Source organism: Eriocheir sinensis, chromosome 12 (genome assembly GCF_024679095.1).
Source record: "Eriocheir sinensis breed Jianghai 21 chromosome 12, ASM2467909v1, whole genome shotgun sequence".
Lineage (NCBI taxonomy): Eukaryota > Metazoa > Arthropoda > Malacostraca > Decapoda > Varunidae > Eriocheir > Eriocheir sinensis.
In genome coordinates, this window is record NC_066520.1 from 13,681,842 (window position 1) to 13,697,128 (window position 15,287).

A 15,287-nucleotide genomic window follows, 5' to 3' on the forward strand; every position below is an offset into this window, starting at 1 on the left:
AGCAATACATACTAAAAATTGTACTGTAATTTACATAACTTCTTACAACTATGTAGTCATTAAAATCTCACTTGGCTGTTGGTTACCCACCATGGAATCTCAGACATTTTTTTCAACTTCACTTGCTTAACCCGTGGGCTTCGGCTATGGGAAAGCCGAGAAGTGGCCGAGAAACATCAAAATTACACTGCATTTTGAGCCTAAGAAAAGAGCATGGAATGTACATCAGAGTACTCCTCTCATAATCATAAAGCTGTTAAAAATGTTTACTTTTACTCAAACTTCATTCTTTTTGGGTGGTGTTTGTTACAAAATAAAGTCTTGTGACGCGTGGCATCTAGCCGAGAGTTGCTTGTTGTCTACTTTAGAGAATTTGACAAGTGATTACTGTGTGGATAGCTAATTTAGTCTGCCATGACCTTACAGCACTACCTATGACAAAAAATACACCTCAAGATCACTCATCCACCACCCTTTTTAGGGTCCACCGTACCACAGCCACGACTCGTGAAAGCCCAGAAAAGGGTCTGTCGACGTTCTCGGGTTAAACACATACCATGCAAATTATTTTCTAGGGAATGCTTTTTAATAAAAATCAGGTAATAAAAATATGAAATTGGTAATAAACACTGGATCATAACTACAAGCAGCTGTTCAGTTGATAAACAAACAAACAGGCTTGTTGGCAGTAGGGCTGGGCAGGATAAGAACTGGTACTGGTGCTAACAGTACTGAAAAGCAGAAGTAGAGCACAACCATATAAATATAAATTTATATGGTTCTGGAGTGAAACAGGGCAGCGAGGGCGGAGTGGCGGAACAGGTGGCAGTGTTTGTAAACCAAGCAACGGACAGGAAACTATGCAGTATGACATACGAGGTGGTAAAGCTGCTTTCAGATGAATAAATTACAAGTCCCATCTGGACACACAAATCTAACCCATTACAGAATTTGAAAACTAATCTAACTACTCCCAGAGTTGTATTACGTCTGCACTTGAAAGCAGCAGTCTAGCTTTAGCATCTGCCGGACTAAAGGCGCCTTTACACCTGGCAATTCCTGGTCGGCAATACAGCCGCGACGATCTAGCGGCTAGACCAGCTGGGTGCTCTCGGGAGCAAGTACGTTCACACGTGGGAGGAGCCGCCGGGAGCATCAAGACGTAAACTGCTAGTAAATGCAAGGGCATGAATTCATCCAAAACACCCCAAAAGGCTACTACCATATCTTAAAACCACAATGAGTTTGGTCCATTAGCCTAATATTGTAGAAATACCTTAAGTAAACGACTTTTATCATAAGTAGTATTGATTGAGATTGATTGTTCATTGTTGCATTTAACAACAAAGGAGAAGGGAAGAACATGCCATAGCAACCCCCAGGCATTACATAGTGTGATTATATAATACACGAAAATAATCGTTCCTTACCTCCTTCGATATCTCGCAGAGATAAACATTTCTCGTAATGTTGCTGCCACTCTCTCAAACGTCATTTTCCATAGACTCAGCTTCTCATACAGCTTATCTTGTGGATCCCACAAGTATCTATGCTGCCTCACTTCTTCTAATAATGCCACCTCGGCATCCCGGTTCCAAATCTTGTCTGTATCTGCCATTTCTTGTTTTATTATTGGCGCCAACATGCTGTACTCAGCCGCCAGTCGGCAATACAAGACGGACGCGCTCAGCTGCAGAAAACTTGCCGCAAGAAGGGCTCCCAGACCCAGACCCAGACCAATAATGCAGCCGTGCCTGTATTGCCGACTAGGAATTGCCAGGTGTAAAGCCCCCTTAAGAGGTGCCTTACAGCATAAGTAGTGGTGTGCTAAACAGCATCAAGAGCATGTGTGGATATAGAATAAGTAGTATGCTGTCTCCCATTACTATTTTCTGCCTCTAAGCATTTCCTCTTTCAAGGCTCAGCATGCTAGGAAGCCCTGCCATGGGCTATGAGAAAGACCATAATGACAAAGGTGATATTTTTTCTCAGCCACTCACCTTGTACTCGCACAGTCTCTGGTCTGAGGGGCAAGCTGCTTTGTTGTGTCACTTTCTTCACAAGATTCAAGATGTCTGTGTAGTCAGGAAACTCCTTGTGTTTGTTCACCCATGCTGTGATTCTCTTGTTTATCTCCTGCCAACGGCTCCCTGTGAGGTAATGTGGAATTTTAGGGTGGTGGTGCACTTCTAGTTTACCCATCTGCTACTAATATTTAAAAGAAATAATATTGTAACAATTTGCATTATTTGGACCCGTAAAACAGGAAATTAATATGTATTGGATACAATAAATCTTAAGGATTTCAATAATTTTGTTTCCTATTATAAGAGGAAAAATATGGATGCCACTTAAATAAAAGAAAATTTCAAATCAGCTTTTACACAAGACTTGTGAGGCAGAGCAAATCATGACTGTATCCCTTCTTTACCCCAAAAGACAATGTTGGCCTTGGGCATGGCTGAGTGCCCAAAGAATTTGGATTAATGGACTTTTACTTTTTTGGGGAGGGGATTTTTTCCCCTCTCATATAGTAAGGCCTCCTTTCGTGTTCCTCCCTGCCTTTCCAGGAAACAGAGATAAACAGATAACAATAATGGCGACATTCAGATCAAACTTTTGTTGTAAAAAGGACGGTAATTTATGGATAAATATACTATTGCTAGACTACTTTCCCCATTTCTCTGTTTACTGAACTATTTTCATAAAATCCTATACAGCAGTACCAACAATGATATATAACTTAGGCTGCTGCATCCTCACCTCGGAACTTGAACTTCTTCTCAGTGGGCCTTCCCGTGGCGGGTGAACAGTTGGCAAGGCGGCAGTAGTAGCTGTGCAGCTTGGTAAACTGACGTTTTAGCCTGAAACATGACAGCTGGGCTCAGATAAATCCAAATGAATGGGAATCCTGGGTAAGTCTACTTAGAACTATCTTGGTGAATATATGAAGGTACAGGTAACTTGCGATTTACGCGAGTTTGGTTTACACGTTTTTAAATAATACGGGGTCCAAAATCCAAATAAATGTTTACTTTACATGTTTTTCACTTATACGCAATATTTTATGGAATGGCCACCAGATGTCTCACGCAACTGGACTCACACGGCACCGCGGCCACACAGCTGAGCTCAGTTCTTCCCGCGCGCCACTTGAACAACAATACAGTACCCATGCTGCCACGCTACTCAACAACAACAACACCCTCGCTGATGTGCTACCACGAGGGGAAGGGCAGCCAGAGGAGGAACCACGAGAGGGAGAGGAGTCAGAGTGATACAGTAGGCAATAAAGGTACAAACTACAAACCTACCTCTTGTTTGATTTACATTGTTTTTGATTTACGCAACCTCTTCAAGGACACAATACTCACGTAAATCGAGTTACCTGTATAATGGTACCACAATAGAACAAATTTTACTTAGATACAATCAGAAAAAAAGATTAAACAAATACTACTGACAGGAAAATAAATTTAATGAAATGTACCTCTCCTGACCTATTAAAGTTTAATAAACCAAATGTGTGTACTGAATTTCTAAGGTGACATTAACTATCAACTTCACCCTAAATCTCACAACCAGAAACCTGATACTCTGATCTTCAACAGGGTAATCACAAGAGAAATTTGTAGCTCTGGTCAAACAATGAGGACAATGGTGGACATTGTGTTGTGGGTGCTGGGGCTTTCAACAGTGGCGTGGGTGTATGAAATGACCACTGACTCGTGCAGGAGGTGTGTGGCTCAAATCTGGGAGGTGGGAGAGGAAGAAAGAGAAAGGGAGAGGGCAAGAGAGCAAGCCGTACAGGCTGCAATTAAAGAGAGAAAGCCGTAGGAGGGAAAGAGCACTGCTCGCACTGAGGTGTCAGTGCACAGATATCATAACTTTCTACAAACCTCTATTTTTGCCCTGCAAGGCTTCATACTATGTAACGATGTTATACCGGACCTCATGGCAAACTAAATCCTCTCATTACAAATTCTGGTAAGTTTTTGCTTTCTACAACAATTACCACAATGCTCAGCTTTTCATGAAAATTTTACTCTGCAGAAAATTGATGTAAATGTTGTTGTAATACACAGTATAAGCTCTACTTGTTATTACATTAAGAAAAGTAGGAACTTGTACGGTCTAGTTTTTTTCCCCACAAATTTCTTCTTAATTCATCATAGTCACTGTTGAGGTCTGGAAAAAAGTACCTAAAAGTGTGGCCCTTTCACCAGGTGTGTTTTCTTCCTCTGGCTAGATGTGGACTTCTTGTTTCCTGAGACTAAATCTTCCTATCCTCCATATGTGGAAGTTGGGGAGTTACTCGCGATAATGACTGCTTTTCCATATCTATACTAAACTGGACTTGCCTGAACTCACCTCTCCTCTACTAGATATGTAGAATTCACCTCATCATCAAGGTCAACTTCCTGGTTCTCCAGATCCTTGATTTTTTGTGCTATCTCCTGTGAAGAAATGATGAGAGCTGTAGTGGCCAAACTAGTGATGAATGAACAAGTCAACATATCAATCTATGGTAAAATGTTTTTAACTGAATATGAGTATCACACTACTGTGAATGACTTGCTAATGAATGTTTCTTTCTATATAAATCTCATAATGAAAATGTAAAACAGGTAATGAGAACTGGAACATGACTGGAGGCATTTGGTCTGATGGCACATAACAACAAAGAATACACTGCATGAGAAGCAAAGGAGACAGCATTTGTCATTTTTGTTTTCACTTCACTTACCTCTCTCCATCACCCCCAAGGGATGCCATAGCAACAGGATGTAACATCCAGGTCATGCAGTGTATTAGTTATTTCCTAAAACGTGAAGTGGGAGTTAAGTGACGCATGAGGCATGACTGTATACTAAACTTATATATGCCACCCATAGCCAACTGTGGGAAGGGAGACTATTTCAGGCTGTCTTATCACTCATGGCAAAAGTTGTGTGCACAACAGCACACCACCCACTGCAGACGGTGAAAAGTCGATGCATCTGAGAGGGGGCTTTGGGTTCTAATAGACTACTTTCCCTTACTTTTCATGTGGATCACAACACCATGCCACCTTGCTGAGTTTGGAGCTCCAATAGATGGAACTCTGTTAACTTATGTAATTTTTCCAAGTTTTATCCAGCAATTTCTAAAAATTCAAAATTGGTTTTCTTAACATTTTTGCTGTGATTATTCCGACTTAAAATTGCCAGCTGAAAGAAATTTTACTGTAAGTATGGCATACAACAGTTTGCTGACTAACCTTCATCATCTTATCAATCTTTTTGAGCTTTCTGTTTGTCTTGCTGTCTTCTACCTCAATGGGTGCAGGAGTTCCTTCTCTTGAAGTCCCAGCAGACTCCTCCTCACTTAACTGTGAGGTCAAAACAAAAGTTAGGCACATTTCTGCTGTAATCATTTTGGTCAGGAAATGGTATATTATTATTCTATTGCTTAAGGAGAAAGTCTGCCGTGGATTAAAATTGCATCTATGGTCATGAATAATTTATATGTTATATATATATTAGTACCTTTGTTATATGAAATTTTCAAGGTGATCAGATGAAATGAAAAATTAAGAAAATTATTTTTCATTGTTTTAATGAAATTTTTGAAGTATTTTTTCTAAGCCATTTTTTCACTGACTTTCTTGTGACATGCACATCTGGAAATTCATTGTTATTCTAACAATTTGCCAAGATATTTTTTTAAACTGTTTTTGTTAATCTGTAAAAAAGTTTTTTCAATCTTTGAATTTGTTTTTGGATAATTTTCCCATATATCAAAACTATGCAATAAAAAAATAAAAAAATAATCTTGGCAAATGTTACAATGATATATGATCTTGTATTTCCTAGTTTCATAAAAATCGTGCAGAAAATAAAATCAAAAAATAATTTTATGTTCATTTTGTACTAGTTTTGAGAAAAACACGATTAAAGTTTTGCTAAAGCTCTTTGGCCAAGTGAAGGTACTATACTGTCAATGCTACTTTCATATGAGTTTTATGGGATCAGTATTCACATATCAGTGCATAAAAGGATCAGGCACCTTGTCCCCCCTCATGAAGGTATTAATCGGTCAAAGGCGAAGATGTCAGGGCGCGCCACGCCCCTCATTGTTGCAAGGTTCAATCAGTACTCTCCAGGTGCATTGCTATTGGTTGGAATTCCTTTGTCTTCCTCTTTTTCTTTATTATCTTCTTTGGTGTAATTCTTCTCTTTTCTCTCATTTCTAATCCTTTTTCTATGTATTCATTTGTTTCAAACATTTTTGTGAGCAGGTTGCACTTTTCATATCCATAATTGTGTTCCAAAACTGTTACATGGGTTACAAACTTCACCCTAAAGATTGCTGCATGTTTGATTTTCCAACATTTATTCCATACTTTGGCATGGCAGCTAATGCGCCGCAGTCAGCGCGCCACGCCCACGCAGTAGCCATTTAAATCTCCTCGCTATTGACATTTAAATTTCAGTCTGACTGAAAAAAAATTCTACCATTCGAAAGCCAAAGGATAGGGTGTTGCCATAGACCATAATATAACTCAATTTCGTACTTCTTGAAAATTATTTTCATATTTTCACGGCAGACTCACCCCTTAACACTGTGTGGGATGGTTTAGGTTTCTAAATCTATCCTAAATGTAGCCTTCTTAATGTCTACTGATTATAATGGAGGCATGCAAGTTGATGAAGAAAGGCAAGAACCTGTAACTTCATTATTGAGGTGATAAAGATTATGTTTACCACCTGATGTCATAGAAGAACAATGGTTTAGGGCAGGCAATGATGTGTAGCCACAGTGGAGAGTGTGACAAGAAATATGATCATTATTTGGCTATGTATATCTCCAGATAAAGCAAAGCTAGCCACTGAATGTTTACCTTCTCTCTTCATGGAATTAGAACATTCTTCACTCAAAGTAAAACAAACAAAAGAAGGTTTACCTTCTCTCGGAAGGGAGAGTCTTTGTACCGCTTCAGAGAATCCAGTAAGTCTTTTATGATAACATATGTATTGCTAATAGTGAGCTTGTCTATTGATGCCTCCACAATCTGTATAAATTTCCTGCAAGTAAAGAAAACATTGTCATCATACATAAAAATTAATAGGACAACTGGATACATTATATAGTGATAGCTTTTGTACAGATTTTGTCCATTTGTATATTAGTTTTCTTTGGTAAAAGAGTACACTTTATATTGTGCATAATTATTCTTAACAAATCTGCCCTGTGTGTGTGCCTTATTGAGAGATCAGATCACGATGTTGTGTGCTTCTGTACGTTCTGTCTTAACTCTGTGTTCATAGCTGCAATGGTATCATTGTTTATTGGTTTTGTTTCTGTGTACTTGTACCCTTTAGAGTTTCTAGTTCTGTAGGATGGTTTAGGTTGGTATTTGGGTTTTAGAGTTTGTCTTTACTGTTGTTTTAGTTTACCTAATTCTAAGTTTGCTCTTTTACATACTTTTATACATCATTCTTTTGTTTGGTTTTATGTAACATTTTAGTGGCGTCATGACATATTTCAATATTTATAAGTAAAATTTGGCTTTAATTATTGTCTTTGTGATATGTTGTTATAGTTTTATTTTAAACCATTATAAGGTTGCTGTGATATTATTATTATAATTATCATTATTATGCATTCATTTTTGTGCTCAATAAACTATCTATCTATTTATCTGTGTAATTCACAGTGACCTGATCACAAGTAGGACTCGCAATCGCCAACAAATACCCTTCTGACAAGTACAAGCTTATTATAGTTGATCTCTGGGAATTGGCAGGACCTCCACACCCCCGATCCCCCTTGCCCAAGGGGGACAGAAACCACTCCTTGACATTGGAAAAAATCCTGGCCTTAGTGGGTCTCGAACCTCCGCCTGTCAGGCCATGAAACCTGGCAGCGTAGAGATTTTAACCACTGAGAGATGGAGCAGTGTGTGTGTGTGTGTGTGTGTGTGTGTGTGTGTGTGTGTGTGTGTGTGTGTGTGTGTGTGTGTGTGTGTGTGTAATTCACCACGGCCTGATCACGAGTTGGATTCGCTTTCGCCAGCAGGTACCCTCACGGCGTGAGCAAGTGCTCATTTTGTTGATCTCTGGGTACTGCCAGGACCTCACACACCACACACCCCATCCCCCTTGCTTAAGGGGGGACAGTAACCACTTCTATAGTCCAATCAAATTGTCGAGTCCGTTTGAGCGGAGGCTCCTGCGGGTCCATTTCTCCCCTCTGCTCTGCCACACAATCCCAACACCTATTTTTTCCTATCATATGTTACCTTTACCTTACATATGAGAGGAAGAGATAGGTGTTGGGACTATGTGGCAAAGCAGAGGGGAGAAATGGACCCGCGGGAGCCTCCGCCCAAACTGACTCAACAATTTGGTTTCACTCTAGTCAACAGAAAGAATCCAGCCTGAGCGGGTCTCAAACCACCGCCTGTTTGGCCATGAAGCCTTGCAGCACGGCGCTCTACCGATTGAGCTACCAGAGTGATGTATGTGTGTGTGTGTGTGTGTGTGTGTGTGTGTGTGTGAGGCAATGTGGAGAGGGGATAAGGCATGGTTGGTTCACTGGCAACACAACCACATACAGAGGCGCACTCACTCACTTTGAGTGTGTGTAGGACGTGTGGGCAAGGTGGTAGTACTTCCACAACTTGTCTCGGATCTTCTTATCATCTTTACCTAAATTATTAATCTCTTCCCATCTTCTCATGAACTGAAACAAAAAAAATTATGTAGTAAATGTCCACCACATACACTTCAGTGCATAAGATATACATAATATGAAATTTGTAGCAAGTTCTGTGGCAATTATTCAAGTACAGTATTTGCAGCAAGTTGTTCAAGGCCATGAAGGATTTATCTAAACAGTGGAAGTAGGTTACATGTGCATGAATGGTCACCTTAGTGATGGCTTTCACTGTTACAATTACCTTACATCCCCTGGATATTTTTTATAGACCTTTGAGTAACTTCAAGACAAATCCTAAAACTTAATTTCATGTTGCACTCTATAAAAAAAGGCAACAGCCACAATAGCCAGGGGAGGCAGTGGCTGAGTGGTTAGCGTGCTGGTCCCAAGTTCGTTGCGGGTTTGAATCCACCACTACCACCTGGGATTTTTCATCCACCACAGAGTGGCCTAAGACTACCCACATGCTGTCCTGAAGACCACCTATCAACCTAAACTCTAGAAAAACTGTCCAAGTGAATCAAGAATGAGCTCCAGGGGGTAGCATAAGCCAAGAATAGATGGCGCCACTAAAAACACTTGCCTAATTGAGACAAATTGAGAGTGCAAAGTGAGGACACAAGAAGGTTTTTGATAGACTTCAAGCACTCCATCTCCCCCTGTATGCATCACACTGGAGTGACTTACACCCACTGCTGCAGGTGGCTGCCTACTCAAATAATGCTGCAAAAACTTAGTGAACTTTGAGGAAGGTGTGTTTCACAATGTTGAAGTCCACAAGGAGAGTTAAAAGTTACTCTGAGAACCTAAAATCACTTGAAGAGTTTAACAGATAACATAACTTGAAACTGGGATATTAATGCATCAGAGATCAACCACACAATCAAAAGAGATAAAGAAAATAAGTATCAACAGCCAGTTTCATTTTGAATGCATCTCAACACTTACTGCCTCCATTGTGGCTGAGCTCTTGTCATCATCTTCCTCAATCTCATATTCTTCTTTCTTCAATCTTTCTTCCTCTTTTTCTTTGCTCTCCTTGTTGCTCCCTTTGTCTGCTTTTGGAGGTTTACTGAAGAAGTCTGATATGGAAGACTGGGTGGTGTTGCGCACCTGTTTGCGAATCTCTGAGCGACTGCTGGAGGGCAGCAGTGAGGCTACCTTCTTTTGGGGCTCGACCTTTACCTCAATAATTTCAAGGTCATCATCAGAGTCATCAGTAGAGTCATGGGATGCTGATGCTGTTGCTGCCGATACCCCATTGGCTCTGGACTTCTTGGTCTGAGGGTAAGTAAAAGAGAATAAAAATCCACTGATAGTGGACGACAATAGTAAACCAAAGCTTGTGTGAATTTACCTAGTATTTACCTAGTTGTGACATACGGGAAAAGAGCTATGCTCGCGCTCCACTCTTATCCAACTTTTCCTTAAAATCATGACTGTTTCTTGCACAAACCACCTCCTTCTCCAGTCTATTCCATAGCTCAATGCTTCTGTTTGGGAAGCTAAACTTTTTCACATCTCTCCTACACCTGGTCGCCCTCAACTTCTTTCCATATCCTCTTGTTTCTCTCATTCCACACACACAGGTCCTCTCTGTCCAAATGCTACACTCCGTTCGCCACCCTGTACACCGCTATCAGGTCTCCTCTTTCTCCTCTTCTCTCCAGGGTTGTGAGCCCCCATGCTATTGAGTCTCTCCTCATAAGCCCAATCTCAAAGTTCCAGTACCATCTTAGTTGCCACTCTCTGCACTCTTTCCAGCTTCCTTATGTTCTTCTTTTCGTGAGGAAACCAGACCACTGCTGCATACTCTAACCTTGGCCTTATCATTGTGACTATTACTTTCTTCATCATCTCCTCATCCAAGTACACAAATGCCATCCTTATGTTTCTCAGCAAATTCAGAGTTTGTCCCGTTATCCTGTTGATGTGTTTGTCCAGTGACATGTTCTCTGAGACAGTCACTCCCAAATCTTTTTCTTCAACTCCTCTGTATATTATCTCACTTCCAATCTTATAATCATATTCACATCTTCTACCACTCCTACTAAACTCCATTTTTTTACATTTCCCAAGGTTGAACTCCATCTGCCATGTACCACTCCACTTCCATATTCAATCCAGGTCCCTTTGCAATGCCTCACAGTCCTTCAAATTATTCACTCGTCTCAATAGTTTTGCATCATCTGCAAACAAACTCACATAGCTGGACACACTGTCCACCATATCATTTATATAAACAGCAAACATTATTGGTGCCAACACTCATCACTCATCACAAGGCACCAGTTGGAAACCCTGTCCCTGATTATCGTTCTCATTTCCCAGTTAGTTAGGAACTCTTCCAACCTCTTAATCACTCCATCACCCACTCCACCCCTATTTTTAATTTTCCAAATTAGTCCAAATTAGCTGTGTGTGTGTGTGTGTGTGTGTGTGTGTGTGTAAATTGCTGTTGATGCTATTTCAATTTTTTTCTCATATTATTACACTATTGGCAGACATATCTTTCAAGCATTCATCTTTATAGTAAATTACCAACCCCTACAGTAAAATCAATCTTGGACTTCCTTCTGTATATGGTCAAGGTGACATTTTACGTCACAGCAGGACACTTGAGCAATGTTTTGCTTTTCCACATGAGTGTTCAGACTCTTACAAGAAACAACTATTTCAAGATTCTAAAGGACAATGTTATTTATTTTGATATATCCTTCATTAGAGAATTAAGAGGTACATTTTTTATAACAGTACACCTTCTTTTCAGTAGGAGCAGGTAGGCTTGAAAGACAGCAAAAAGGGCGCATTATGCGGCCAGGTTGTATTTGCAATGTGAGTCTACTTACCTTGCCTTCCTTCTTAAGTCCTAGTTGAAAGTTCCAACCAATAGGTTTCCTGGGAGGTTCCTGAAATGCAAGGAAACTTTATCTTAAGGGAATGGTAATGTCATATTGAAGTTTGCCCAAGGATATCTATTTGTGAGAGGAGTGTTCGAGAGTTCTGACCATAGTTGGGCACGATAACAGAAAACCTTATTCCCGATACCCGATAACTGATAATGGAAAACCTTATCGGTGATAACTGATATTCATTAACTAGACACAAATATAGGCGATAACCAATAACCGATACCCGATATAAATCCACAATTCCGATACTAGCTAGCGATAAGTCCGACAGGACTTACAAAACCTGAAAACCACACGTTGACACGTACATATGGTAGGTAATACAGTAAAACCCCGATTATCCGAAATGGAAGGGGGGAAGCCTCTTTCGGATAAGCCGATTTTTCGGATAATCCGGATTTATGGCCGCCATTTTGATTGCCGCCAGTTTGATCGTCGGCATTGTGGCGTTGCGACTGCCGCCGACTGACGATGTAAACAATGAAACCAAACAAACACACGCTAAGCTAAACAAAGTAGTACGCTTAAAACATGTGATGTAAATGTTTTATTGTATGTTTGTCTGTGTGTCTCCTTGTCTGGACCAGTGTATGTTGATACTTGTGAGCGTTGCAGATCTGAATTGTGAATGTTGCAGAGTGCGATTGTGAATGGTTGTGCAAGCTTGCAAGTGTGACGTTGATGCATCGTGCAGGTGGAGACACAGTATGATGACTCATATTATCGCGCAACTCGTATGTTGGATGGGGAATGTGGCATGGAGTGGAGAGGGGAGTCGTGTTTGTGTCGTTGTCTTGAGAGTACAGTGTGAGAGTAGTCGTGCAGTAGTTTGTTCGTTCGCCGCACCTACGTCCTTGCTGGGGCGAAGGTGCGGACGTGGTGTTGTTGAGAGTTTGTTTAATGTTTTTTGTCTAATACATTGATCTATTCGTTACAAGCTATTTCGGCAATACGTATTAGAAAGCATATTCATTTTAACGGTTCTTATCAATTTTAAATGTGTTAATATAGTACATATGTAGTTACTTTTATTTATTTTTGATGTTTTATAACGTTTTAGTATAGAAAAAAAAAAAATTTAATTGCATTATCCAGATCAATTTCGGATAATCCGGTTTTTCGGATAATCCGGTTTTTCGGATAATCCGCTTTCGGATAATCGGGGTTTTACACTAGAAACACCTGAACTGGTGTTGTGTTATTTGGCGTCCCCACCGTCAAAAGCTGGCGCTTTTGTTTACAAACACTCCATGGTCTCTCGTGAACTGGCCCATCACTACTTATCACCATTAACACTTTAACAGTCACTTCAGTAAAGAAGCATTGAAGCACTGGGAACCGGAACACTGGCACTCACTCGGTCACTCGAGACGCAGCTGAGAGGCCACGCGCCATGCCGCCACGTGATAACACAAGCGGCTGGTCTCTGTTTGCGCTCTTTACAACGGGATCACAAATTTCAGGCAGTGAATAATAATTTTGGGGCAAAGTTAAATGAGTTTTCTCTTTGATATAGCGATTTTTGAGTCTAACATAAAAAAATAACCTAGTGTTTTAATGTTGATGATCTAAGTATGAAATCTCTTCACTGAAGATATTTCATACCCCGAAGTTTTTTCATACAACACCAGGCGCCCGGGCCACACATGTGCAGTAGGGAGGAGACGTTTTTTTTTTTGAGGGGCAGAAAAAAGCAATGATTATCGCTAGTTTGGTTACAAAAGTAACGAAGATACCGATATATATATAAATAGGTAGCGGATGGTCGACAACCCGATTTGGTTATCAGCAATAACTTATCGCGATAACGCCCAGCTATGGTTCTGACCACATAAGGCCAGTGCACAAAAACAGCAGCAGCTTCAAAACATTCAAATGAATTTAAAAACTATCAACTGGAAGAAAAAAAATCATCAAAAATGGGAAGCTGCAATAAAGGAAATAAATACTTAATTTAATTTCTACCCAATTATCATCATATTATGATCATCATTCATCTGCACAACAAAGGATTCCTCAAAGCACTCAAAAGAACTTAAAAACTATCAAATAGAAGAAGAAAATCACCAAAAAGACTGCAATAAAGGGAATATTTACCATATTTTTTGATAAATGATTGGCTCAGTGGTTAATTGCATTTCGTTAAGACTGGCGCATCAGCAGTGACCAGCGTCCTGTTCCCACAGGTCAAGGAGGCCTACCACGTAAGAGTTGAGTGGACCAAAAAATGAGCTGTACCTGAGCTACCTTACCTTATGATTTTTTAAGAGGCAAGGAAGCTAGTGCTTATAAGGGGGTGCCTCTTAAGGTTTTCAGCATGCCGGTCAGAGTTACTTTTAAGAGTTAATACTGGTATTATTGATGACCCCTTCCCAGGGGCGTACCCAGAGGGGGGTCAGGGGGTCAGATGATACTCACCCCCCATTTGCTAAAAGGTCCACTTGTTGAGATAGTCAAAACAAAAAAAAAAATGGGATTTTTCTGTTGCACTTCTGGAGAACTTAGGACTTCCTATTCATCTGTGCTAATAAACTTTTGGTAGAATATTAAGGATTTTCTTGTCATTCTCATTCCATTAATTGCCTATATATAGCTGAATAATCAGTGGAAAAAAGCACCCAGAAATGTCAATTTTTCAAAATCCCAAACTCCCCAGTTGATACGGCTCGCTTCGCTCACCCTTGCCACTCTTCAAGTGGCTACAAAGGTTGAGGATTATTGAGGAGAAGGTAGCCTATCAATTTCAAGACACTGACTGTTTACTTCTTGACAAAATATGATGCTTTCTATTATGTAGATAGTATTTTTTTTCAGAAATCACTAAATGACTGACTTTTCATTGCCTGAGGTGCACATGCCGCTGCCTTGTCCTGTCCCGCGCTGCGTATTTCCGCCGGCCCACACCGCATGCCAAATAAATTTAAACCTGACTAAACCTACCTAACGGGGGGGGGGCTTCACCCCTAATGACCCCTTTAACGGGAAGAGCTTCCCCCCCCATGACCCCCCTAGCGGAGGCTCTTCACCACCCTCGACCCACTTTCTACTTTCCAGCACTCATTTGTTACTGCACTGCATTCAGGGACCAAACAAGAATCCATATTGTAAGTATTAACTTCGTGAGAGGTGGCTGCCCTCTCGTCAATATTGGAAAATGTAATGCCAGGAGGTTAAGTTAAATATGGAACGTACACAGAATCACATAAGTAGGTATAAGTATTGTAAGTAAATGAGTGTCTCCCTCCGACCACTAGATTTCCGCATTCCGGTACTTTTTTTTTTTTTCAGAGGACCCTGGCTACCACCCCCGCACATGCACCGTTTTGAGAAGGGGGTAGAGGGTGGTAACCAGGGTCCTCTTCGTGAGAAACAAACAAAAAAAAAAAAAAGTAACGGAATATGGAAATCTAACAATCGGAGGGAGACAATTACTTACAATCCTCATACCTACTTATGTGATTCTGTGTACGTTCCATACTTAACCTTCTGGCATTACAAAAAGGATTGAGATTCGTTTTAGTACTGTGCAAGTATTTCATTCCCTACCTTATGAAACATTACTAGCTCTTCATATATCTTTTTTACAAATGTTCAACAATCATGGAAGTGCTTTTTAAGTCAAATTCAAGGATTTTTGTATTTTTTTATTGTTGAAAATAGGGGATAATATTC

At 40.3% G+C, this 15,287-nt stretch overlaps 1 protein-coding gene across 1 annotated transcript in view; it reads right to left on the bottom strand.

Moving 5' to 3' along the window:
- The window catches only part of LOC126997443 (death domain-associated protein 6-like), a 28,248-nt gene that overhangs the window by 12,179 nt on the left and 782 nt on the right, over positions 1-15,287 (bottom strand). Inside the window, exons 2-9 of the mRNA XM_050858534.1 lie at positions 11,553-11,612; positions 9,652-9,984; positions 8,618-8,727; positions 6,947-7,067; positions 5,261-5,371; positions 4,372-4,457; positions 2,764-2,864; positions 2,001-2,150 (exon numbers count right to left, since the gene is read on the bottom strand). Coding sequence (XP_050714491.1) covers positions 2,001-2,150; positions 2,764-2,864; positions 4,372-4,457; positions 5,261-5,371; positions 6,947-7,067; positions 8,618-8,727; positions 9,652-9,984; positions 11,553-11,612 — 1,072 coding nt within the window. The remainder of the gene's footprint in view (positions 1-2,000; positions 2,151-2,763; positions 2,865-4,371; positions 4,458-5,260; positions 5,372-6,946; positions 7,068-8,617; positions 8,728-9,651; positions 9,985-11,552; positions 11,613-15,287) is intronic.